A 25420-nucleotide genomic window follows, 5' to 3' on the forward strand; every position below is an offset into this window, starting at 1 on the left:
AGGGTTAAAGGTGAGAAGTGGAGCAGAATTTGGAAGCGCACCCACGGACCCCACAATCCGAGATGGTAGCAATGCACATGATCAAAAACCTTTGGGGTGACTGTTGGTGACGCTTGCACCGATCCTCATGTTCCTCTGGTTGTCTCTGGTTTTTGTCACTTAAGAAATACTCCCAAGTTAAGTGCCACTGTGTCTCACTCTGAACTGCAGATTGTTATTCATACATTTATTGAAATCCGTCGTTCATTTGTTTAAGCAAACTCACTAGAAGGTTTGCAAGTTATTCAGAGCGTCGCTTCGAGGTTACTCTCATGTCACACTGTTGCTAATTCCACAAGGTCATGTGATCAGGGTCTGCTGGCCGTGCAGCTACGAGGCTGAGAACTAAAGGAAGCAGAGCTTTTGCAGTAGCAGCCTCCAGACTCTTAAACTTTCTTTCTCTTCTAAATACAAACAAGTTCAAACCTCATCTTCTTAAACTTGCTTGTGTGTGTTTTTTGTTATAATGATTTTACATTTAGCATTTTTATTATGAAGCACTTTATAATTTTTTATTGTGTCACGTGTGTGACCTTGCTAAGAGGAGAACAAATCCTTGCTTTTAAGTGTTGTATTACTGGAATGTGCTCAAATCGGGAGTGATGTCACTCTCAGCTCCGGCATCCGACTTCCGGATATAAAGCAGCATTAACTGCATTAATAGGCCAGTTATCCCTTTGAAGGTGAGAGTCATCGACCCCACCCTGTAATAACGTTGTGATGGCTAGTGCGACCCACATGGTGTGAATTGAGGTGTGGGTCATTACTGTCACAGGGGCTCAGCAATCTTTAGACATGAAGAAGCCTCCAGAATAAGAGATTAAATTCATGAACCTGAAAGAAGTCCCAGCCCAGGTGCCTTCGTACAAGTGTTTAACTCTTTACACCATGTGCACAACATTTGACGACCTCCCCAGTAACGTTAATGACGTGTTTTGAGACCTCTGTATATATCAATAAAGAGATGGTTTGAAGAGCATTAGAATAGTTTCCAGGTTTTTCCAAGGGTACCTAAATAGGCAGAGACCCCCCCTCACCAACGTCTGGCACAAACCCATTCATTTTATTCTAGGCCTGAAATATGACAGAAACCACTTCAAGGGTTACTCCTAGTAGGCTGTTAAGGGTTAAAACCTTAAGAAAACTCTTAGGCTGTTTTGTGAATGGATGGTTCATTAAATGTGAACATTTTAAAACGTGATTATTTACACTAAAAGAAACATACGTTTAGAGTTGTCATTTGTGCAGTGGGTTTATTAGTTTGGCAGACTTGAAATAAGCCTGCATATGACCCATAGATTGGGAGTCTGGCAGTTCTGCATTACAGCACTAAATGATCACATTTGTGAAGCCAATATGGCTGGAAGCCTTTTTTTTTTTTTGTTCTTTTGCTTTAAAGTGAATAATGATCTATCATCAAAAACACATAAAAGGTTTTACATTCAAACCATGTAACAATGAACATACAAATATCCTGCCGTGGTTGGGTTTTTTTAGTCTGGAAATAATATATTTTCATTATCATTTCGGAGGAAAAATGCTTCTTCTGATTCGTCAGAGCCCAGGGTGATATCCTTCATTTGGTTGTTTTGTCTGAAAAACAATCCTAAAGCCCCCAGAAGATTTCATTGAAATAATTTGAAACAGACAAAAGCAGCTGTGAGAAGCTGCAGGGAGAAAATCTATTGATGATTTTAGCACCAATGTCCCATCCAGTGTGAGAAAGTCCGCTTAGACACCAGCGTGCTCAATCTTATCTGCCACAGAGTCCCACTGACAATCTGCAGGAAAACCCTTAAGTCAGCTCTTGACTTCTGTAAGTAAGAAGTCAAAGGTCATATGCAGAGGTTATACTGACTAGCTACTAGCACCTCCACTTTTACTTATTTAAGTGCCAAACAGAAACTTATTCCTCTTGGTTTCTTTTTTGTTGTCGTATTCAACCAACATTTGTTTCTAACTTCATGTCAGCATGTGAAAGGCCCTCCATCACTGCTTACACATAACCCCGTACCCTCCAGCTCGAACACTATCGCTCAATCTCGAGCTATGAATGGAATGAAGCACACTTGGATGTTTATCGCTTCGCAACAGGGAACTAATTTCACTTTCTTACTGCAGGGCCAGGAGTTAAATTAAAACCAAAAGCTTGTATCTTTGTACATCTGCCTGCTGCTTCATTTCCACAGCCGCAGCACGCTGCTGCCAGTGACCACAACGTAGCACAACCTCCGCTGTGATACTGCTTTGCTGTGCGCACTGCACTTCATTAATCCACTGCAGGTCGACTGCTCGCCATGTGCACGAAGCAAAGTGCAGATAAAATCCTGATACGTTATCACTCCCTGAGGGAAGCTATCTTATGCTTCCCCCACACGCACACAGAGACGCCAGAAGTGTGCTAGAGAAGCTTGCTCAAAAGCACTTTAATCATGCTAGATGTATGCCATACAGGAGGATTTGAATCTGACTGATATTCAGATAGAATATGGTTTAAATTTGGTCAGTGACCCATTCCTGGCTCTTGCCAGTAAATGAATAATGAACAGAAGCCGCAGCAAATGGATAAAATTGATTTTCTGACCTGCTTATCTTACAGAAGATTGATGTACACAAGTATTTTTTAATCAGCCTGCTCATGTTAGCACACTTACAACACTCATATAAGTAAATGAATGCTTGGACTGGAAGTAGTCGATGACGAGGAATATCAATCCACAAATTTTCCACTTTTCGGACACTAACCAAACTAGCAGCCTAGTGAGAAGCTGCAAGTGGCTTACTATTGGTAATCACGGTTCTTACAGCTGGAGGCAAAATGAGATTTTTAAGATCTTCTTTTTTCATGTCACTCTGAATGAAATTTAACATCAACTGCACAATAATTGAAATTGAAGGGGAAAAAAACCCATCAGTGATTAGGGATTTGGATGCCAACTGCTTGGTTTCGTGGTTTGGTCGAGGCTCCGGATAAACATTAACACAACATCAACAACAAGTTGATTTGCAATGTTATGGGCTAATCCGCACTCCCTGATGTAGATCATATCATCCGAAACGCATGCAAATCAGGCTGGGTTCAGTGTCTAAAACTAATCACTGATTGTTGTCGTTTTAAACACTGACATAGAAACGGGTCACAAAGCACGATTGGTGCCTACGGTGAAAGGCAGTAAGCCTGTTCCCTTATTGGAAAGAAATCTCTACAGTTACCTGCCATTTCATGCTGTTTGATGAACAAACATGGATATTTTCTTGAATTAATGAAATTCAACGGGAAAATCTTTATATCAACATTGGAAGGTGCAGGATGTGGGGCACCTTGAGGAAAACTCACTTCTTCACATACTACTCTCCCTGATACTGCTTTTAGTTGGGTGGAACAGCCCTAATCTACATTTTCCCATTTCGTCACTAGGAAGGCAGAAAGGAAACAGTGCATCGGCTCTGGTGATCCCAGTTGCAAAACATAATGAGTGTTGATGGTTCAGCAAACCTGCTTGGTGATATTAATGCCAGGGGCTTTTGGGTAAACTACTTAAATTACTTTGAATGTCTCAGAATTTCTCAAGCCTTAAAAAAGCCTTTGTTTTTTAGGTTAATGAATTCAATGTTTAGGTTTTTCTTTTTTAAAGAGACACAAAAAATATTTTCACAATAATAAAAAAAAAGAAACTATATGAATGAGTCAACTGCTGTATTTGTGTCACAGAGTCACAAGTACTGGAAAAAAATGTGACCAGCATTAAATGGTTTTAATTCACCATTAAACACGCTGTTTGTTCAGACAGCCGTTTCTTTTAGACCAGTTTCAGTAATGTTTTATATCCTTATACTCACTACAAAGACAAATACAGCTCCTAAACATACTGTGATCTGCTGAGGATGACTGTGAAATGCAGTTTTTGGTTTCCTGGTCATGCTACAAGCTGCTTTTTTACTGCACAAGCCTTTACCAGTGAAGAGAACCCTCTGAATGGACTCACTGTGCTTCCACTGCAGGGATAAAGGTCTGCTCAGGGGGATGGTACTTTCTGAAAGTTCAGAAGCATTAAACTCTGGGTGTGTGGCATGCAATCGAGAACATTTCTTAGTGCTTGCAGCATTTCAGCCACTCACTGAATCATTTCCATCATTAGCTGGTAAAAAAAATGTTTACTTTAAGGTATATTGCACAAATTGTTAACGTAAACAACCTTCTAGAATCATTATTGGGTCAGTGAGCCAGCAGGCTGGAGAAGGAGGCCGAGCAGGAGTGGTGGGGTGAGGTAAGGAATGAATGAACAAGAGGGAGCTACGTTAGAGGAAACGAGGAATGGATGCATTGGGGGAAGCTTGGGGTTCGGTATCTTGCCCGAAGATACCACAAGAAATCACCAAGATTCAGATTGGTAGACAAACTGCTCTACTTCCTGAGGCTCAGCAGGCTGTGGCTCAGAGTATTAGGATGATGGTCTTTGTTCTTGGGAGTAAAAGCAAAACCATGGCTGTGGAAAGCCAGCTACTGTTTAAAAAGAAAAACAAACAAAAAAACCTTTCATGCGCAGACAGAAAAGCCAGTCAGTAAAGGGTTGCAGTTCAGAGATGTCCTGATGTAATTTCAGACCAGTGAACAGAAAACTGCTGCAAAAGCACACAAAACACAGAAGAAGCTGAAAATAAATGCAACAAAAGTGACAGAAATTGAAACAAGCAAAGGATTGCACCGAGACACTGATTATCCCCATGTTGATATTGTTCCTGCGTCATCATCATGTTGGTCCGGGACCAACAACAACTGTCCAATCATATTGTTGTGATGTCAGAGTTTCAATGTGGAGGAAAAAGAAAAGAAAAAAAGACTTTGTTCACATAAAAAGTCTTCTGTAACAAATAGCAAACTTTTGAAGTGTTTATTAATTTATACAATATAATAACTATTATCAATTTATGCTTGCTGTTAGCCAAAATTGGGCTACTCACAGTTGTTTCCTAGTGGCAATTTTTAAAAGCATTAGCCAAGTTCTTGGATGCTAACTGAATGCTCAGACAACTTGGTCATTTTCAATGCTGATCCTGGACCAGCATTATTATGATGATGTAGGAAGAACACCAATATGGAGATATTATCGTGCCTGAGACATACTTGAAAGAAGTGTGATAATTCAAGCTAACGTGTGTTCTCTAATGTACATAAATGTTTGCTATTAGTTGTTTGCCGGAGCTGTCCCATCGCGTTATTGTCTCCCCTAAGTCACTTCTGTTGTGTTTTATGAGCTTTTTATGTTTTTTTAATGTGCTTTCGGTGTTTGACCTACTTCCCTTTTGTTTTACTCAACTTGTGTTGCCTTTTGTGTGCTTTTGCAACTAATAAATTACACTTCTGAACTTGAAGTGCGTTTGACCTCCTCGGGCCACCAAGATAGGCAGGAGAAAGCAGAACTTCTGGAGGAAACGCACTGAAGCACAAGAAGAAGATGTCATGCATCTTCCTGCTTCCTGTAAGGCGACAGTGCTGCAGAGCTTTCTCAAGTTCAACAACACAATATAGCAAGAGGAATGGGAACACGTCTGCCAAATGAATTATGCTTCTGAACTCTGAGCTACCCTAAAAGAACGAGCTTTTCAGGATCCGTCCCCTCCTTCCTCTCATCTTTCATCTTGTCCTTGTCCCCACCTTTTCTCTCACCTATTCATCCTCCCTTGTTCTTCGTCAGGAGTGTTAGAGAAGTTGTGTGACCTGCTTTAAAAAAAGTGAGAGGACTCGAATGGAATCACTGCTGGAGAAAAGGAAAAAAAGAAACAAAAATGAGAGAAGGGTGCTGGTGGTTCAACCAGGGGTCTGCGCTGTCAATTAGACACTGCACAGACGGAGAGAGGGCGAGCGAGAGACATACATGGACAGAGATGAAGTGGGGAGAGAGAGCCAGAGAGAGAGAATGAGAGGAGGTAAATGAGAGGGACGAGAGAAAACTCAAAAAGAATGATTGGGGGAATATTACAGGACTGGAGGAGCAAGGGAAAGGAGGGAGAGCAGGAGGTCAGGCGGAGGGTAACTAGATGTTACGGAGGAGGAAGAACGAGTGAGTGAGAAACAGGGAGACGATAAACAAGTGCAGGCTGAAGTCAAGAGGGGCCTGCTGGGAGCTGCTCTGTGCGCTGATAAAGCAAATAAAGACAGAATACTCCAAAACAAACAGGGCTAGAAAAACAGCAGCTTTTAGCTGCACTCTGAGCTCAGTTTAGATTCAGGCACTTTTTCAAAAAGGTCGATTCAAACTCAGCCACTTTCTTAAAGTCAATTTGGGTCCACACACACTTATTTTTAGAGGTTAATCCTGGGTCAGGAGTTCATGTGAGGTTTGTCCATTTATTAGACTTTGATAAGAGTCTCGATACAACGCTGCACTGCAATTCCTTCAAATTTTCTATGCAGACCGAGTCCCTTTAAATGAATTTAATAACATATTTTTACCATAGCTGCTCCAAAAAACAGCATGAACCAACTCTGTGTTATAGCCTGACTAAAACACAGACCCTTAACAGAAGATGGTCCTGGTCTGGTTAAAAGAAAACTTCAGAGAGATTTGCCTATGACAAGAATGTGATCTGCCCTCAATCTGGCCCAAAGACCATGTGTATGCTGCAGGTTTGAACTAAACGTCCTGTGTTAAAGTAAAAAAATTGGAGTTCCTAGCATGCTACACGTAGATTTACCTGAAATATTAATCAAATAAATATAAATCAATAAATCAAATCACTCAATCAATCCGGTGTTTTTCACTTTACAAGGTGTAGTATCCAGGATAGTGGAGGGGGATGGTGGCGAGACATAGGAGACATCTTGTGTTTAAATAGTGTGATTTTCAATTATGAAGGTGGAATGCAGGCTGAATAGTGGCTATCTGACCAAATTCTCATAGGCTACACAATTTCCAGAGTTACCGAACTCCACACGTTATGGAATAAGGTTTCAACACTGACATGTAATCCACTGCAGCTCATCTACTCTTCCCTTATTGGTGCTTTAGATGTTGCAAATGTATCAAATAGTACATTTCAGTATGTTTGGTCTAATAATCATCTCACACCATAGCAGCAGCTACACCCAAGCTGTAACACCTCTCCTCTATAAAGGAAGTTTAAGTTCAAGTGAAATTTCCTTTGGGCTGCTGCAGACATAGTGATTTTATGAATGATGAAATAAGATTACAATAAGTCATAAAACATATCTTCAGAGGATCTTTAAAGAAAAAACCAAGAGGAGTAACATTTTTGAGAAAGGTTTACTAAATTTAGAAGAGCTCATCATGAAAACTCTTCATTTTAGTCAATTTACTCGATAGTGCTGTTGTTTTTGCTGTTATTCTTTATATTAGTCTCAACATTTCTTCATGTCCATAAAAGTTATTTTAACCCGTTTCAGTTAACTTTAAAGCGTCGTCATTAAGGACTTAGTATCAGGACAAAAGTATCTGGTAACATGGTGTTTTTAGTCTAAAAGCAGACAGTTAGGCTACGTTCACACTGCAGGCGAAAGCGCATCAAATCCAATTTTTTTGACCCTATGCGACCCATATCCGATCATGGTATGACAGTGTAAAAACAGCACAAATCCGATATTTTCAAATCCGATCTGGGTCACTTTCGTATGTGGTACTGAATCCGATAAATATCCGATGTTTTAGAAAGCGACTGCTGTTTGAACGGTCAGGTCGCATTAAATCTGTCTTTTACGTCACCGACACAAGACTAGGGATGGGTACCGGTATCCGGTGCCATGATGGCACCGGTTCTGACATAAACGGTAGTAACCAGACCGAAAAGCAGCGCACATTTCGGTGCTTTATTTCGGTGCTTTTTTTCCTGAGCTGTGATACACTTTCTTCTTCCTTACATTTGTATTGGCGGTTGGCAAACAACTGAAAGGTGCATTACCGCCACCAACTGGTATGGAATGATACACTTTGGATTCTAGCCAATCATTTTAAGTTTCCGAGGATAGTAGGCGGGTCCAGGTACGTACGTTCTTTTAGAGCAGAGCTACAGATTAAAAATGTCCAAGGCGAAGCGGTCAAAAGTCTGGCTGTACTTCACAGCAAAAGATGCAAACTCAGCAGCTGCAACAAGTGCTTTAAGCTGATACTGTGATACTGTCAAAGAAGGTAACACCTCAAATCTGATGAAACACCTGGCGACGCATAGTGTTTTTTTTTAAAGCCGAGAAATGCGCCGTATTTGATAGCTTGCTGCGAGACCTCACACCGAGCACATCTACTGCTTGTGGGTTGCCTGTTATCGGACCCGGAATTAGCAACATCCCCCAAAAACCCGAAGAGGAGAGTCCTGGCCCCTAGCCCTGCCAGTGTAGCAGAAATGATGAGGATGATGACGGCAGCAGCAGCCGTTCTTCTCTGCGTGAGTAGCTTAATGTTGTTCGTGTGTAATTTACGTTGAGTAGGCTAACCACGTTATTACATTAATGCATGTAAGGTGAACAGCAAACACCATCATAGCTACATGCAGCTGTCTTCTTGTTTGATGGCAGATACTCCCTTCACCCTGGCCAAAAAGGCTAAAATGACCAAAGAAAAAGTGGAAAACAGTTAAACATGAGAGGTTTTTGGACAAAGTTTGTGTTTTTTTCCATTGTTTAAGCACTGCTTCCAGCCAAGAATGATACCATATATGCCCCATAGCTGCAGAAAAGGCTAACATTGTTATCTTTTTACAAAAAAACAGCTGAACATGAGAGGTTTTTGGACCACTTTTGTGTTTTCCATTCTTTAAGCACCGGTTTGAGCACCGTTTAAGCACCGGCACCGTTTCAAAAGTACCGGTTTGGCACCAGTATCAGATAAAACCTAAACGATACCCATCCCTACACAAGACAGAAGCCAATTATCAGCGCCAAAGAAGCGCCCGAGAAGACATCGCGAACGCTTCCTGGCCATCCAGTGTAGATGTTAGTGAAACTGTTGGGAAGACAACGTTGGAGAAACGTGAACATTTTATTTATACAGTATAATCTGCAGATTCTGACAGAAATCTGCAACTATCCTTTGAAGCACCTCTCCTCTAAAACAGCAATAAGGATCATTATTAGGTTATTTACATTATTATGTAAATAACAAAATAACAAACATAAAGTCCAAAGTCTTTATATTAACGGCCATCTGTCAAACAATATTGTTTGCTCTGGATCTAAACAGAGTGCGTTGTGTGTGAAGTCTTCTTTTGCGCATGCGGGCCGCTTTGAGGGTTCACACTAGAGCGTGTTTGCTGTCGCATTTTATTTGTAGTGTGAACGAGCAGACCAAAAAATCGGATTTGATCAAAAAATCGGAATTGAGCATTAAGACCTGCAGTGTGAACGTAGCCTTTGTGAGGTAGGAAACAAAATGTTAAAAGTATAAAAATAAATAAATATATAAATCTGAGATATTTTAGTCAGCTGGAGCCGCTTCTCCCAAACTGTGAATAAGGAAACCTAAAGGTAAATCTGAAGATGTCCCGACCTCCAAAAAGCCACTGCTGGGTTAAACTGGAACACGTGACAAAGGCTCGCGAGCATGTGCATACAATTAGACAAATTTCAGTGGCCCCCGGACTGGTCTTCAAAAGATGATTTAACTGCTGTGAAAAATCTAATTTGCAGATCCAGGAAAATGAGACTTCACAGCATCACTCTGCAGCTCCCCTCCCCCTCCCCCCGAACAACAGGAAACAGTTGAAAGGTGAGAGCTGTTGGAGGGTTTTTCGGTTTGACCACAGAATGACCGCAGTCGCACTCTCTCACACACAGGAAGGGGTGTAGATGTAGGTCATATCGGAGGAGACTGACGGAGAGGTTGGGACTGATAACGCAGAACAATGACCTGACCGGGTCACAGCGCGGCCACTGTATGTGCATATTAAAAACAAAATATATACAAAAGGCACTTCAGCGTTCTGCGTGTGCGCGTCTGCATCTGTGACTGCGTGCGTGAAGCTATTTATCAAAGTCTGAGAGAGCTCACGGTGTGTTTGCGTTCATCAGAGTTTGAGCCACCTTGACCCCCCCCCCCCCCCCAATTTCTGACCGCTACTTGACCATTGGTCGGAAGTAGAGAGCCAGCGCTCCCCACCCCGTCCAATCAGGTCAGTGAATAGCTCCTGCTGCCGTGACCACTGCCTGACCTGCTGTCACGCCGATAAAGCTGGCCACAGACAGGACAGGAAGTTGAGACAGGGGCCGAGAAACACACGCTCATACACATACACACACTTAAGTGACCGTTCCCAGATAAATAACAGCTTACACTCATAAATCCGCAGATATGGACGCACTCGCGTCTGAGCAGCAGCCGCTTTTTGCTGCGTTATCTCGAGCACAACAGGATCGCAGGCTGCTTTATTATGGTCTGAACCTGTCGGAAGAGGGGAAGAGCAGAAATGTGTGTGCGTGAAGCAAAGAGGCAGGACAGGTGTATACGGCAGACTTTCAGTGTTTGTGGAAAAGGAGAAAATCTGTGTGAGAGACAGATCCATCAGATAAGCATCTTTTGGGGGGGGGGGGGGGGGGGGGGAGGCTGACGGCAGATTCTCGCCCCTCCCAGGCACCACTACTTATCCCGCTGACCTTATATTGCACTTATTGTAAACCGTGTGAATGCGTGCTTCTGTGTTTGACTGAAACATCAGCCCCCATGATGCCCAGCAATCACGCTTTAAGGCAGAAATTTAGAGAAAGTGGAGGAAGAGCAGATGAGACCATCAGAGACAGAGCCAGTGAGAGGGAAATTACTCCTCACAACCGGTGGATGACCTAAAGGTTTAGGGCACTAAAGTAGGAAGACTGTAAGCACCAACTCATTTTGCCTTCAACTGCTATCGATATTGCATGCAACATTTTTTTGAAATCACTCGAAAGTAGAGCTGCAGTCATATTTTGCATTTTCTCTTTTTTTTTCTTTAGTTGTTTTCATGCCAAAAGTGATTTAATCTCCATAGATTTGAAGGCACTTGCGGCCTTTGGGCTTGGAAACTGGTGAAAATAACTTTGTGTAACCAGAGATCCAGCTTTTACAGAGATCTTCCACCAACCCCCGAATGTTTTAAGAAAACAAAACAAAAAAATTAAGGTTTCAAAAAGGAGTCCAAAACCACAGAATCATGTTTACAGCATTAAAAACCACATAACCTGCTTATCAAGTTAATATTTCACAACAAAAAGTCAGCAGATTAAGTTTTAACTTCATAAGATCAGTGACACAAAACATGGGGGAAACATAGGACAAAGTTTCCGCAAGAAAACCAGGACGAGCTTGTGTGGTTACACGGCAAGTCTCTCAAGCTGTTGGCCATCATCACGGAGGACTATTTGCTGTATTTGAGAGTTTTTAGAGGACCAACAAAAGCAACGTTTCAGAGCACCCCCCCGTTTCCACACCCAAGTTTGCACGCATGGATGTCCACTACCAGCAAATGTGTTGCTGCATTTTGTGCAAACTGCTCGCATCCCTGTTTTTGTTTGTGTGTCGGCCTCTGCACGCTCATTCTTCCAAAAGATCGGCAGGCGAGCATTTAGATGTCCGTCTGCTGCTCATCCTCTCTTCGGCCCCTTTCTTCTCCGCTCATCCCGCTCTTTCACCCCTCTCCACTCCTCTATTCATCCCCCCTTCTGTGACCGGTCAAACGGATGAAGAGAAGTGTCAGCCTCCCGATGAGAGAGAGAGAGGGAGCGAGGTAGAGAGACAGAGGGAGAGACCAGTGGAGAGAGAGACCACCCTGTCCGTCCGTTCGACTCGCCGTATCACTTTCACCTGACTGCACTCTTTCACTTGCAATCCCTCGCTTTTTTGCTCCATTCCGTCAACTTTTTTTTTTCACACATTCATGTCTCGTTTTGTCACTCGTTGAGTTCAGAATCGGGCCAGAATGCTTTCTCTCTTTTCCACTTCCATCTCCTCCCGTCATCTTCCTTTGGACTCATTCATCTCCTCCTCATCAAGTCTTGCGCATCAACTTTCCCCCTCATTTCCGCCTTTCTGTTAAGATTTTTGTACTTTCGCCATCTCTGCCTTTTCTCCCACCACCCCTTACATTCATCTTCCTTACGTGCTCGTCCTCTCCTCTTTCCCCATCAGTCTGGGTCTGGTGAGGAGTTGAAAGGTCAGAGGTGAACCTGTTGCATGTGCGGTCATTGCTGCTCAACCCTAACACACACACACACACACACACACACACGCACGCACGCACGCACGCACGCACGGTTCACCCTGGTCTTGTCAGCAGTCCCTTTCCTGACTCTGACCTGTCTCTCTCTCACACACACACACTCTCTTAAAAACACACACACACACACGCCCAAGTTGCAGCTGTCCCAGCGTGACCACAGTTCTTAGGAATGTGATGGTAGCAGATTTTTCTGTCTCCTTCCACTCCTCTGACCTCGTCTATCTCTTCCTGTCCTCATCCTCACCTCTGTCCTACCCTTCTCTTAATCCTTCACTTTCTCTTTACCTTTTGCCTCACATCGCCCTCCCCGGCATCTTTCTCTTGTGTGAAAACATCGCAAAGAGTGAAGAGAGGTCACCAAATAAGCAAGCCTCAGCATAAGACCTGGTAAAACGTTGCAATAAACGTGTAAACAGGGTCAACAGCTCAAAAGTAATTTGAGGTAGGAAAGCGTTGAGTTCATATGGAGTCTTGCTTTTCAGTTTCCAGCCAATGAAGGGTGTCAAAGCAGTAAGCACAAACATTAAAAAGCAAATGGGAACATAAAGCAGCTTCAGGAATGTCTAGTTCCCGTGCACTAGTAGGTCTTTCTTTCCTTTCTACTGTTTCTGTTTGCATAAAATTTACAGCATATAAATTTAACATTTCATATATGATATGTTAAATCTTGTTCCTGACTAAACTAAGTCTTTTTAGTTTCATTCATTATTTTCGTATTTATTTTGTTCTGAATTTGAGTTTCAGTAAGTTTTTATGATTTAAAACTGTCTTTAATTTCTTATCAGGATTATTATTGTGATCAATAATATTTTTGCTCTATATTGCTGTCATTAATTACAATCATCCTTATAACCATTATATCAGCAGCAGCATCAGGATAAAACAGTGGTCAAAAATTTCCAGAATTACAATCACCAATATTATTATTATTAGTAGTAGTTTTAGGATTATAAGCACATTTTAACATTACAGAACTATTACAAACGAACAACACTTGGGTAGGTAGTTTACTCACACCTGACTGTGGTTGACAAATTTGCTCAAAGTGACATGAAACAAAAATATTTAATAAAAGATTTCAGCTTGTCCTGCTTTTCTTGTTGCATCTCCAGCTCCTGTCCTGTTGTTGCTTTGCTAAAAATAAAATTAAGAAAGTAAAATGGAAAACAAAAACAAAAACAATTTATTTCAGTTAAATTGTGTTTTTCCTAAATATAAAACTGAACTAAAAACCATAAGAAAGAAAAAAGAAGACCATCTACCCACCCAATCATCTATCTACCTACCTATATATCCACCTTCATTACTATATCTATCTGGATACTTAACTATCAGCCTACCTACCAACTCACCTACTCAGCGCATAATAATGTAAGAAAACCCCTGCTTTTGCTCTTTCTACCTTACTTGCTCTACCTCAGAACATTTACTTAACCCAACATCATGCGCTCCTTTCCTTCTCTCTCATTCCTCCCCCCATATGGGTGTAGTTTTCAGGTCAACTTGGCTAAAGACAGACTGTGGATCAAACTTCGAGAAATAAATCACACTGACATATTACAGGCTTAGCAGTAGCTAAAATGAAAATCCATTTATCCCCGTCTCGAGGACTGAAGTAAAAACTTTGCCAAAACTAAGGAGAAACCTGATATGATCAACACAAAGTTTCGGGTTAACGATGTGAGCATAAACAAAGTTACTAAGACAATATGGTTGTGAGGGATTATTTCCTGCAGGAGCGTATCACGTTTGAAAGGAAGCGGGAGCGTTAAGTAGCATGTGCACTTCAGTGGGGAACAATGAGTCGACAAACAAACTGTGGTGGAATCAAGTGAAGGCTTCCTGCCGTGTTGATGGACGACCTTGTTCTGTACAAATTGTTTTTCTTACTGATACAACAGGCCTGAATGAGAGCCAACAGCTTTTCTCCGAGGAAGAAACAAACCCTCGTTTTTTGAAACTTCGTGAAATTTAATCCACTACGTGCGGTTATTGTCATGTAGTCGTGCCATGAATAAAAGCTTAATCAGGGTTATTTTCCAAGTCTCCAACTTCTGAACTGGGATAAACAGCGTATGCATTTATAACGTTAGTCAAGCCAGGCTTGGTTTAGTCATCTGTTTTAAAAAAAACAAAAACTTAATTTAGCAAACTTTTTGCTTAATTTAAAGTTAAAGCGCACATTTAAAGGAGAGGATGCTTTGTTTTTCTTAAATGTGACATTATTAGACACTTCAAATCCAAACTTTGAAAAAAAGATGGGTAAAAGAAAACAAGACAGAGGAAAGCAAAACGCAAAAAGTAAGATTAATACAAACAGCTTCATGTATCCGAGATATGAGGTCATGAGGTAATGCTGCAGCATCAACGTCATTTGTATTTTGTGTTTTTTTTTGGAAATGAAAGTCTCTCTGAGGACTTTCACAGTTAATTGGCCTACACAGTTAATTTTATACTGTTATCATTCGCTATCATCTTTAATGGGTTTAATCTTCACGAAAGAAACATAATGACAGCAGAAATTACAAGGACTGCACCGGGGGTATGAGGTGACAGAGTTCCTAAAACTGTTAAGACGATCAAAATAGCAAGTTCAGAAAAATAATACAACTTCTGATACATTCAGCTTGTGTTTTCCATATCTTCGTTTCTTTCCATCACTCCTTCTCTTTTTCCAAACTTCTCTCCCGTCTCCCTCCCACTGCTCTGTCAGTCTGGGTTAGGAGGAGGTGAGATGGAGGTTTCCTCTCCCACTGGGCCTCATTGCCTCCCTTAGCTTGTGTACTGCCTCCACATACACACACAGAGGGGGAGAATCTGCTATCCTGTCACTGGATAATCGCTACTGGCCACGCCAGTCAATCTACACACACACACACAAAGTTGGGATAAGGGGAGCAGTCGTCATGCTGTGACATGTTGCTTTTGGAGAGTGAGGGGGGGACGCCTCGTGAGGTAATGCTCGGGATGGACGCGAGCGTCAGACACAGGGCAGACGGCACTGACAGTCTGCACGACTGTGTGTGTGCTTAAAAAGGGAACTGGGTGATATGTTGACCGCTGAAATCCAGCACGTGAATTGGTGAATTGGCGGACGGAGAGACAGAATAATTTAAGGAAGACGGTGACAAATACAAGGGAAAGAACTACAAGTTGGGGAAGGAGTGAGAAGGACAGCGACAGGGAATGAAGTTAAAGGGAATGAAAAAGTGCCAGTAAGTGAAGCACAGAGCAGATGAAACAAAGAACATCGAAGTGAGAATTCAAATTTTTAGTTAGTAGTTTTACTTAGTCGTCTCCTGTGTTGTGTGATTAATGTCAGCTTTTTCTTATTTTGCCCCAGCTATGTTTTCTCTGGATTAGTCTCCAGTTTGTTTAAAAACCTTAGTTTGCCCTAATGTTGCACATTTTGCTGTTTTCACCAAATAAAAATTTGTTGTTGTTTATTCACTCTAACATCCGAGTCTGTATTTTGGGCTTGCATTCCACTTACATGTGAAAATATAATGTTGCAATGTTGGACTCTCATATGAAACATGACCATTGGACCTCTAAACTGGAGAAACCAAGCAGCCACTCACCTCAGCAGAACATGACTCATCTGCACCTAAAGGTTAAAGGTTACCCGTTTAAGCGTGCCAATGTTCTGGCTCACTGTGAACAACCATCACTGAACAGAGGGGGTGGTACGACACAAACTGTTTTCCACCTACAATCCACTTTTGAGATCCTTTCTCAGGTGCCTTAACCCCCACTCACATTTTGCGTCAGGTGACCTCAATAGGTCGCATAATAAAGTGAGGCAAAGTCAGTTGTTTCACTACGAAACCTCATTTTTTCGAACGCTGGCTCATGCGATCAAGCACATGATTAATAGCGGGTCAGCTACCTTCTAGGGCAGTGGTCCCCAACCTTTTTTGCGCCACGGACCGGTTTATGCCCGACAATATTTTCACGGACCAGCCTTTAAGGTGTTGCGGATAAATACAACAAAATAAAACTAGTACCGGTACCAAAAAAAAGAAGATTTATTCATAACACACGTGAAAAGACCTAGGAAAACCAAGTTAACGATAAAAACGATAAAAACGATAACAAAATAACGCTGAAAACCGATAAAAGCCCTGAAAACCATACATTTCACACCTGAGCCTCAACTCTCGCGGCCCGGTACCAAACGACTCACGGACTGGTGCCTGTCCGAGGCCCGGGGGTTGGGGACCGTTGTTCTAGGGGACAATCCCCACTAGTGTTTAAATATCCGGGACTCTCCACCCTTTTCTTTTAGAACTGAAGAAGCCTCTTGGATGAAAGAAGTCCAGTCTCCTTTTCCAAACTCTTAAAAACACATTAACAACGTTTCAAATCTCTGTGGGGCAAAACCTTAATAGGGTCACAATCAGGGAAGACCCATCTCCTTTTAAACATTTTGGGAGGGGGAGCCAATCAGCAGAAAGCTGACTTAAAAGGAGACAGAGGATGAACTTAAGGCCCAATTATTAAACAAATATGGATGATTTAGAACTGGGAATCATGCAACGCTACATTAGTAGAATCCTAAAATAAAAATATGGAGTTGGTCAACTTTCAACTGCACTGCCCTGTGGCCCCCCCATCGGCGGCTGAACTGGGTAAGCAGTTAAAAAAAAAATGGATGGACAGATGGTTTAAAAGGAAAAAAAAACAAAAGGGGAAAGAAATGACATTTTATTTTTTAAGGAGATGAATGGATGGAATTTGACTGTCTGTGGTCAACCGAAGGAATGAAACCAATCGCACACACACAGACGGGAGAGGGCTGAAGGTGGAAGAATGCATGCCTGGCGTATGAACGAGTGGAGAAGGGGATGAGTGGAACTCCACTGTTGCAAGCGGTTTTTTGGGGGGACGCCACACCGCAACACAAACACACACCAGAGGGCCAGCCAAAGGTTTGAAGCAACCACAGACTTCTGAATGTTCTAAATATAGGAGGATTGATAGGATCTGTGGAAAAGTACAACCTGGGGATTGAATACACACACCAACACAATCAGCCTCCTACGCTCACCAAATTATTTAGCAATCACAGGGAAGAGGAGAAAGCTGCTGACAACTTAGATAAGCTTGTTGTTACAGTGAATCAGCCTTTTTCTAGACAGCCTTGAGTAGTGTGCCATGAAAATGTGAATTCTGGCTGGTGTGACACTGCCCTTTTTTTCCCTTTCTTTTTTTTGGTGATTTTGCAGATAAAAGCATGAACTTGTCTTGTTTGGAGCCTGCAGTGGTTTCACTGTGGGACTCAAAGTTGGAAAATTCTGAATACTAAAAGTGACAGTTTCTTTCTTTGTTTAAGTTAATTTGATGCATAGCTGCTTAAAGAAGGCAATGCACCCAACACAAATCAACCTTATCAACCCAAATCTTTGGGAAAACTCCACCACTGCCTTGTCCCAGGTCCAGGATGAGAGAGGAGGAGGGTTGGGCATGGGACCAACAACCGCACTCTATAAACAGCTAACTGCTACAGAAGCATCGATGACAAACTCACAGCGAAGCGCTGGCAGGCAGCATCGATGGCCTACGCTCCAGGGGGAGGCTAAGGGCCTAACTAACGTCATTGTGTCCAACTTTGCATGTACACTAGCAGCTACAGGATCACACAAACACGTCAGGGTTTTGCCAGAAGCAGGGGGTAGAAATCACCATCTTTGTGGCTGAAATATCAAAATTTCAATTTACAGAGGGCGGATAGTCGATATATTAGGCAAAGGGTGTTGAATATGTAAGAGTCAGGCAAGAGGAAGACCACAGAGAAAATTCATGGATGTAGTGCAGGAAAACATGCAGAGAGTTGGAGTGACCTGGGAGTATAGCAGGGATAGGGAGGGATGGAGTCAGATGACCCAATTTTGTGACCTCTAGAGGGAGCAGCAGGAAGAAGAAGAAGAAAAGGACAAACACACTTACAGGGGCTTCCAGACATATGAAAATGCACAAAAAAGTTTACGATCTATGTAATCCTTTTCTCAAGCTGTCAAATGGAAAGAGTCTTTACCAGGTCAACTTTGGAACCCTGGGTCTTATGTTTGAATCATTTTGCACTGTATAAAGAATAGAAAAACTTTACTTTTCTCATGTTTCTCTCTTCATTTTGTCACAATAAAAAAAGGACGTATTTCTGACCAAACACAAATAACTCGAGACCTCGTGCCTTCAGGAATCAGTAGGATACCATTTAATTTTGGGGGGTATTGACTGAAATATGTCTGCAGCACTGACTATTGAAAAATCCCAAATGCTTATTACTGATTTATTTAAAAAAGGGCCAGCTGAAAACACTTGATAGAGCATATAAGATTATTGCTTCCAGCTAAATTTTGGCAGTCGACAGCGCCTTGACAGGGATCCTTCTTCTCAGATCGGACAAAAAGTTTACACATGTACGTCTATTATATCTTTACATGGAGACTTGTAAGTCTTTTGTCCCACATGGCCTTTTTTTCAATCCTCACAGTGGCTATCTGCTCCAAAATGCAGATACTGAGTTAAAAACAGGCTGTACTTTTAAGAAAATGCTTAATGGTGTTTTTTGCAGGTAATTTTTTGCAGGTATGACATATGTCTGAGCTGCCCGTTTACATCGATTGTACGCGCTCGGTGTGTGTGTCCATCCAAGTATCTAAAAGTGCTTAAGTGTGTGTGTCCTGGGGGAACTCCTGTCTCGGCCCTGTCCCAGGACCCCGGATCCTTCCAGAACACCGGGACCCGACCACCCAACAAACGGACCCGTCAGCGTGATTTATCGGCCATTCAAAAATCAGGTCACACACACAAACACACACAGACATATTGCACAAAGACCCGCACACACTCACAGAGCGCCAACATACGAAAGTCGACACAGGAAAATGAAAAATCGACCCTCGCACAAACACACAAGAAAAGATGCGCTCGGGCAGATGTGTACACACCGATGTCACGTATGAAAGCTCGTTCAGAGCTTTGGGGGGGAAAGGAATGCTCTTTCTTTTGATATAAGAAGAATGGTGAGGAAAAACAAAGGAGGAGAGAGATATAAAAGAGTGAAGGAGCTGAATAACGCTAAAAGAGTCAACTGATTCTGATCACTGACAAAGGAGGAGGATGGAGCTGAAGGAAGAGGACGAGGTAGCGGGCAGTGGGAGCAAAATGGGGAAAGAGCGGAGGAGAGAAGAGAGAAGAAGGAGGGGGGGGGTAGCTGAAGTAAACATCAATGCTGGATGAATGCAATTTTTTCTTTTCTCATTCTCCCCATCTTCCCCCCTTCCTTCTCCTCCTCCGAGTGAGAGGACAAGAGGCACTGCATCATCCCGACAGGCGGAGAAAGAGAAGAGAGGGAGAGAGAAAGAGGGATTGTGACGGAGGGATAAAGGGCTATCCGTCTCTGTCTGTCACCTCATTCATCGTCCCCTGCTCCGTCCTGCCGGCCCATCCGTCATCCGCTGTCACACACACACACACACACACACACACAAAAATACAAACACACACTTTCCACCAACTTTCACACACTCAACAACAACAAACACACATCAAAGGCGAGCACAAACTTTGACTCCCTCTCCGCCCTGTTTCACACATTCACTGGACTGACACACACACACACACACACACACACACACACACACACAGCAACTATGACAAACACGCAGCAGCCAGAAAAGCCACACACAAACTTTTTAGTCGGGCTCTCCGCCCCGTTTCACACATTCAGCGATGACACAGACACACAAACGGCGCTTCAGTTTCACACACTCTGCGGCGACTCACGAACGCGCCAGAGCCTCGGAAACGGCAACGGCAAACACAAGTTTGCGTGCTCTCGCGCACGTACGTGGGCGCCGGCTTGCCAAATGCTTTTTCGCGAAGTTAATATGTGACATCGACACACACACACAACTTTGCCTAGCGTCCTGGATTCTCATCGGGGTTGTCCAGTTCTGTCCCCCGCTCTGTTTTTCCCAGGATCCAAAAACAAGACGCCCACAGCACACAATCGGGCCGCTTCCTGTACTCGACTATTTCTCAGCATCCGGCTCGCGGACCCACTTTATTGCCACAGGGCGCAGTATGAAGGCCGCTTCAGCGACATGTTTTGAAAGTCAGAAACTAGGCAAAAGAGACAACACGGGACACGTCACTAATGCTAAAACCAGCCCTAAACACTGGCCTTGATCCTGACAGCTATATTGTGTGTTCCATCTTCTCATATACACAAACTGAGGCTGAAGTTGTTTTTTTGTGGTTGCAACGGAAGTTTAATTTTTACACTCTACAAAAATGGGACGAACTTTTAATGTTTTTCTTTTAAAGCAAATCGATGAATAGCACACTGGAGCAACTCCATCATATTGATGTAGAGAGATCATTACGGGAGATCTTCAAAGAGGTTAGAGGTTAAGTTAAAGACCAAAAACAATTATAGACAGAAACCCAACAATCCACTGGTCTCCAGTGAGCGAGCATTTGGTGACAGCAGGGACATAAAGAGTAAACAGGAGGAATCTTCAGATCGGGGTCTTTGCAGATAAGATGTTTGAACCTTTCACCACAGTAAAGCATCAGTTGTTCGTTACAACATTCAGCTTTCCCGTTTTTTCTCTCGAAACATCGTCACTTCCTCGCAATGAATGTGTGAGGAATTTGATGAGAGATGAGGCAGCAGTAGAGATATGTTAGATGTTAGAAACTTCCAGATAAGCACAGTAAGTAAACAAAAGGGTGGGAAAAGCAAGGACGACTGGGATGTGGGATAAAAAAAAAAAAGAGAGAGAGAGAAAACGAAGAAGGAATAAAATCAGAAAACCAAATGAAGGGTGAAGATGAAGATGAGGAGGGCTGAGGGGAGTGTGAGGGAGGATGGGAGAAGGATGAAAAGGACAAGGAAGTGGGGGAGGAGGAGGCAGAAAAAAAGATAGTGGGGTAAATAAAAAAATAAAGAAAAAAAAACACACAGAAAGAGAAAACGAAGGAGAGAGGACCACGAGGGAGACAAAGACCTACTTGTCTCAAGTCACTGAAGGCCAGAAGCAACGTGTCACCCTGGAAGCCTGCGACCGGGCCGGCTCTGGCAAAACCTGTGGGAAAATACAAACCCGCCACCCCCAGTCCACCCCCGGAGAGAGGGAAGAGAGGAGGAGGAGGAAAAAAAAATAAGAGGGTGAAAAACAGAATAATAAAAGACCTGGTCGGATTTGCTATGCATCGGGATAGATTGGCAGACAAATGACAGCCTGGAGAGGAGGGGGAAGGAGGGAGGAGAGGAAAGGGGAGGGCAGGGTGTTAGAGTCATGTCGCTAGGTCTTGCTGAAAAAGAGTGTGTGCGTGCCTGTGAAAGTGTGTGTGTTTGGGGTGATGCAGACTTGGTGAAAGTGAAGGAGATAATGTCAGAGTTTTAAGGCTAGCGTGCGTGTGTGTGTGTGTGTGCGCGCATTGCTTGTACAGGGCTTAGCTGTTCGATTTTGAACTCAGACGTGAGGCCTGTGTGTGCGCGTCAGGGTCGTACGGAGTGTGAACTAGGGTCTTGGCGTCAGTTGGCTCCGTAAACAAGCTGAAGCGAGGGAATGAGAGGAGAGGAAAGAGGAGCGCCGTGGTGTAGAGAGGGAGCCAGAGCCAGCCTGTAGCTAATCTCTTTTACCTCAGGACACACACAGAAGCACAAGGCCATACACACTACAGCACTGATTACACGCCCGCCGTCTTCACTGACCCCAGAGACACACACACACACGTCCTGCACATAAACTTTGAAGCCATCGCCTAAGCTAACCTTTTAAACGATTCTTCCATCCAAACTCTGTTAAACTTTCTCTTAATTTCTCTCTCTGCCGTCACTTAACAGGCACTGGTCTTGGCAGCAGCAACAGATCTATTACCACTCGCTCCCTTTTGAATATTTCAAATTAGTGACAAATCAAACCTGTTCTCTATCGCTCTTCAAGGGAAACGAAACAGGAAACCCATCACACCGGCTGTTCCTCCAGGTTTAGTGTTAGCAGACAGCAGTGCTTTGGGTACGTGGAGGCGCAGCCACTCGAGCAAAGCTTTCGCAACTTAAAAAGCCGGCCACAGCCCTGTTTCACACCACCTGTTCAGCGTTTTCCTGCCCAATGCCGCTACACTTTATACAACCAGAGTAGCATGTTGGCTTGTTTTGTGCATTCAAACTTCCACACATCTTTTAACTTGCAATCATTGCTGCCAATGGACACGGGCAACATCTCTTTCACTACTAGTGATAACTGGCATGCAGTGCCAGTTGAACTGCCTCAATGAACCCTTTAGGGCACAGCTGTTGAACTCCAGGCCTCGAGGGTCGGTGTCCTGCAGGTTTTATTTGTGTCCTTGATCCAACACAGCTGATTTGAATGGTTAAATTACCTCCTCAACATGTCCTGCAGTTCTCCAGAGGCCTGGTAATGAGCTAATCATGTGATTCAGGTGTGTTGACCCAGGGTGAGATCTGAAACCTGCAGGACACCGGCCCTCGAGGCCTGGAGTTCGACACCCCTGCTTTAGGGTCTGCTCAAGTCCAAGTGACATAAATTTCATCGTCAGACAGTGAGCACTAGTGTCCTTGTGGACATTCGCATGCCTACCTGTATTACAGTGCACCAGTTATCCACGCACTCCTGGATACCTTCTCAAGCGGACTTAAAGGAAGTACAATCTACGCCTAAGGTGGTGCACTTTCACAACAGAGAGGGGAGTCACTGTACAGCCAACCATCCATCCAGACCTCCACCCTAAGGTGTTTTGTTGTGTCTCAGTGGCTTCCCTGCTCTTTGTTGTTGGGTTCAAGAAATGGTCAGATTCTTGAAAATCCCTGATTCTTCTCATGGTTTTCTTTTAGCGAGTAGATAACCATCCTGGAGGATATAATACATTTATGTTCATCTCAAACATACATTTTAAATACCTGCTTTGAACACGCAGCACCTTCTACCTTTGATTCTAACTCCCACGCTTCATTTGTTTCCTCCTTTCATCTCTGGATGTATTTCCCTGTAATATTTATATCTTTTCTTCGTGTCTTCGCTCCCTTCTTCACCTTTGAACACGTCAAAGCTACAGCATCATTTGTAGTACAAAAAAATGACTTAGTTCTTTAACCTAGGTGCCGTGGCTTGTGCGCTTTACAAAAATGACTGGCCCTCTACATGTCCATGCGCAAACTGGAAACGAACTAAGGCAGCTTGGCGATGGCTTTCGAGAAACTGACTCTTTCCTAACTTGTTCATTTTTGTATTTTTCACCTAGCATATACAAGATAATGGGAAAGCACAAGCCTGCATCCTCCGTGGCTCATAAATCAGGTTTCCATCCTGGGTAGTTTTGAGGTCAGGATTACGGATGCCCTGTTTTTCATCCTCGACTTTAACGTTTTTCATTTTATTCTCACTTTATCTATCTCCATGCTCTGCTTCTTTCTCTTAAGCCCCATCCACACATAAAACAATTCACTCGACGGGATTCACTTTGTAGCTGCCAGCTGGTGGCTGCTGTGGATAAACTCCAGACGCTAGTTTCCCACCCTGTCACACGTCCATCTACAGTACCCGTCCCTCCCATTGGCTTTGCTTCAGGGTAGAAATTAGTTTAACCGATGTCCATCCACTCTGTGGCAGCGACAGTCATTGCAACAAGTCACTGACAGCCTCTGGTCAACGGCTGGGTTTGAACGCTTGCTGCCCGCTGTGCCATGCTCGTAGCTTCACACTCTCATCCTCAACTCTTTTTCCTTCTCTCCATCAATGCTCCTCTGCTTCTCTCAGAATCCGACATCTCCTCCCTTTTCCTCCCCACACTCCCCCGGTGATTGCATTCATTCATCTGTACCTTCCTTTTTCTCTTTATCCCTCGCCATCCTGAAATTCCTCCCTTTATTCAAACTCTAATCCCTCTTTCTTGTGCTCTCTTCCTTCACTTCCTCCTTTTTTTTTATTTAAACCTCACTGTTAATTTTCATTTAATCCCTCCTCTCATCCATGCTTTCTGCTCTTCCGTCCGTCTCATGTGCCCTCCTTCTGATTTTCATTTGATTAATTTCACAGCTCTTCCATTTAATCCCATTTTCTTTGTTCACCTGTCCCTCACCCGAAATCTGTTCTGTCCTTTCATTTTACCCATTTACCCACTCATTATTCCACTTTTTGCTTAAAGTTTTCTTCTTGTTGCTCTTGAACATTTAACACTTTTGTTAGTCATATTCCTGTTTTCACCGCACTCGTGCAGTGACTTTTTAAAAAAGACTTTTAAAAAAAGCTTCAAAAGCTCTAGATTAAGTGTATTTATTGAAACACAATAAAGATCCTTATTTGCCCCCATTTCTTCCACTCAAACTGTCCATGCATCTTAAACTTCTCATTTCATCCCCCTTTCCCGTTCCTCTTCTTCCTTTTTTAGTACTTTCTCCTAATATTTAACCCCCCTTTCCCACCACCGCCGCATCATTCTGTCTTGCATTTTTACTCTCCCACTTAAATTTTTAACTCATCTTCCACTTTCCTTTTCTTCCATCCATCTACTGTACCATCAGCTCCACTTTTTTCCCAGTTTGACTCCCACCCCTCCCAATCCATTCTGAAAAACTAACTCTGTAACCTGCTAACCCCTCCGCAGCACTGCATGCATGTCACTGCACATCACATCACCCACACGCTCTCAGTGACTCTAAGAACCTTGATCATGTAAAAACCGCGCCAGCGACGCGTCTCGCTCTTTCATTCCCTGCCCGCCTTTATCTGCAAGCTCTGCATCTTTGTGGCTCTGAACCAAGGAGAAGGAGAAGGGAGAGGAAAGAAAGAAATGAGGAAGAGAGGGGGAGAGCCAGGAGGATGATGGGAAGGAGAGAGGAGGCTGGAGACAAGGAGGAGAGTAAGGAGACATTCGAGGAAAAAAAAGGAAAAAATTCAGGATTTTTAGAGAAGGGATTATCGAAGATGCTTTCCCTCAACCATGCAATTGGTTGTTCCATAGCGCCCCCTGTGCTCTCAGATGCAAAGTGCAAACATGGCCTACTTCCAGCTCATTTCATAAACGTGGTCTCGTGTGATTAATGTCTTTGTGCGACTCCAAGACTTAGTTCAAAGAAAAATGCACTTCATGTTAAGGAGATGTGCCTCCTCACTTTAATTTGGGTTAAAAAGTACATGTGTGCATT

The 25420-nt window shown here is 43.1% G+C and overlaps 1 protein-coding gene and 1 long non-coding RNA gene across 3 annotated transcripts in view; both read right to left on the bottom strand.

Annotated features, from left to right (window-relative positions):
* The window catches only part of exoc6b (exocyst complex component 6B), a 131297-nt gene that overhangs the window by 16899 nt on the left and 88978 nt on the right, over positions 1–25420 (bottom strand). For both annotated transcript variants that reach the window (XM_085153507.1, XM_085153508.1), the window contains one exon: positions 21262–21335. In XM_085153507.1, coding sequence (XP_085009633.1) covers positions 21262–21335 — 74 coding nt within the window. The remainder of the gene's footprint in view (positions 1–21261; positions 21336–25420) is intronic.
* Positions 565–21255, bottom strand: LOC146522599 (uncharacterized). Its single transcript, XR_014873014.1, has 2 exons — positions 16460–21255; positions 565–16122 (listed from the first exon to the last, which is right to left on the bottom strand). It is a non-coding gene; the product is annotated as an uncharacterized LOC146522599 (long non-coding RNA).

Source organism: Neolamprologus multifasciatus, chromosome 3 (genome assembly GCF_963576455.1).
Source record: "Neolamprologus multifasciatus chromosome 3, fNeoMul1.2, whole genome shotgun sequence".
NCBI classification, from domain to species: domain Eukaryota; kingdom Metazoa; phylum Chordata; class Actinopteri; order Cichliformes; family Cichlidae; genus Neolamprologus; species Neolamprologus multifasciatus.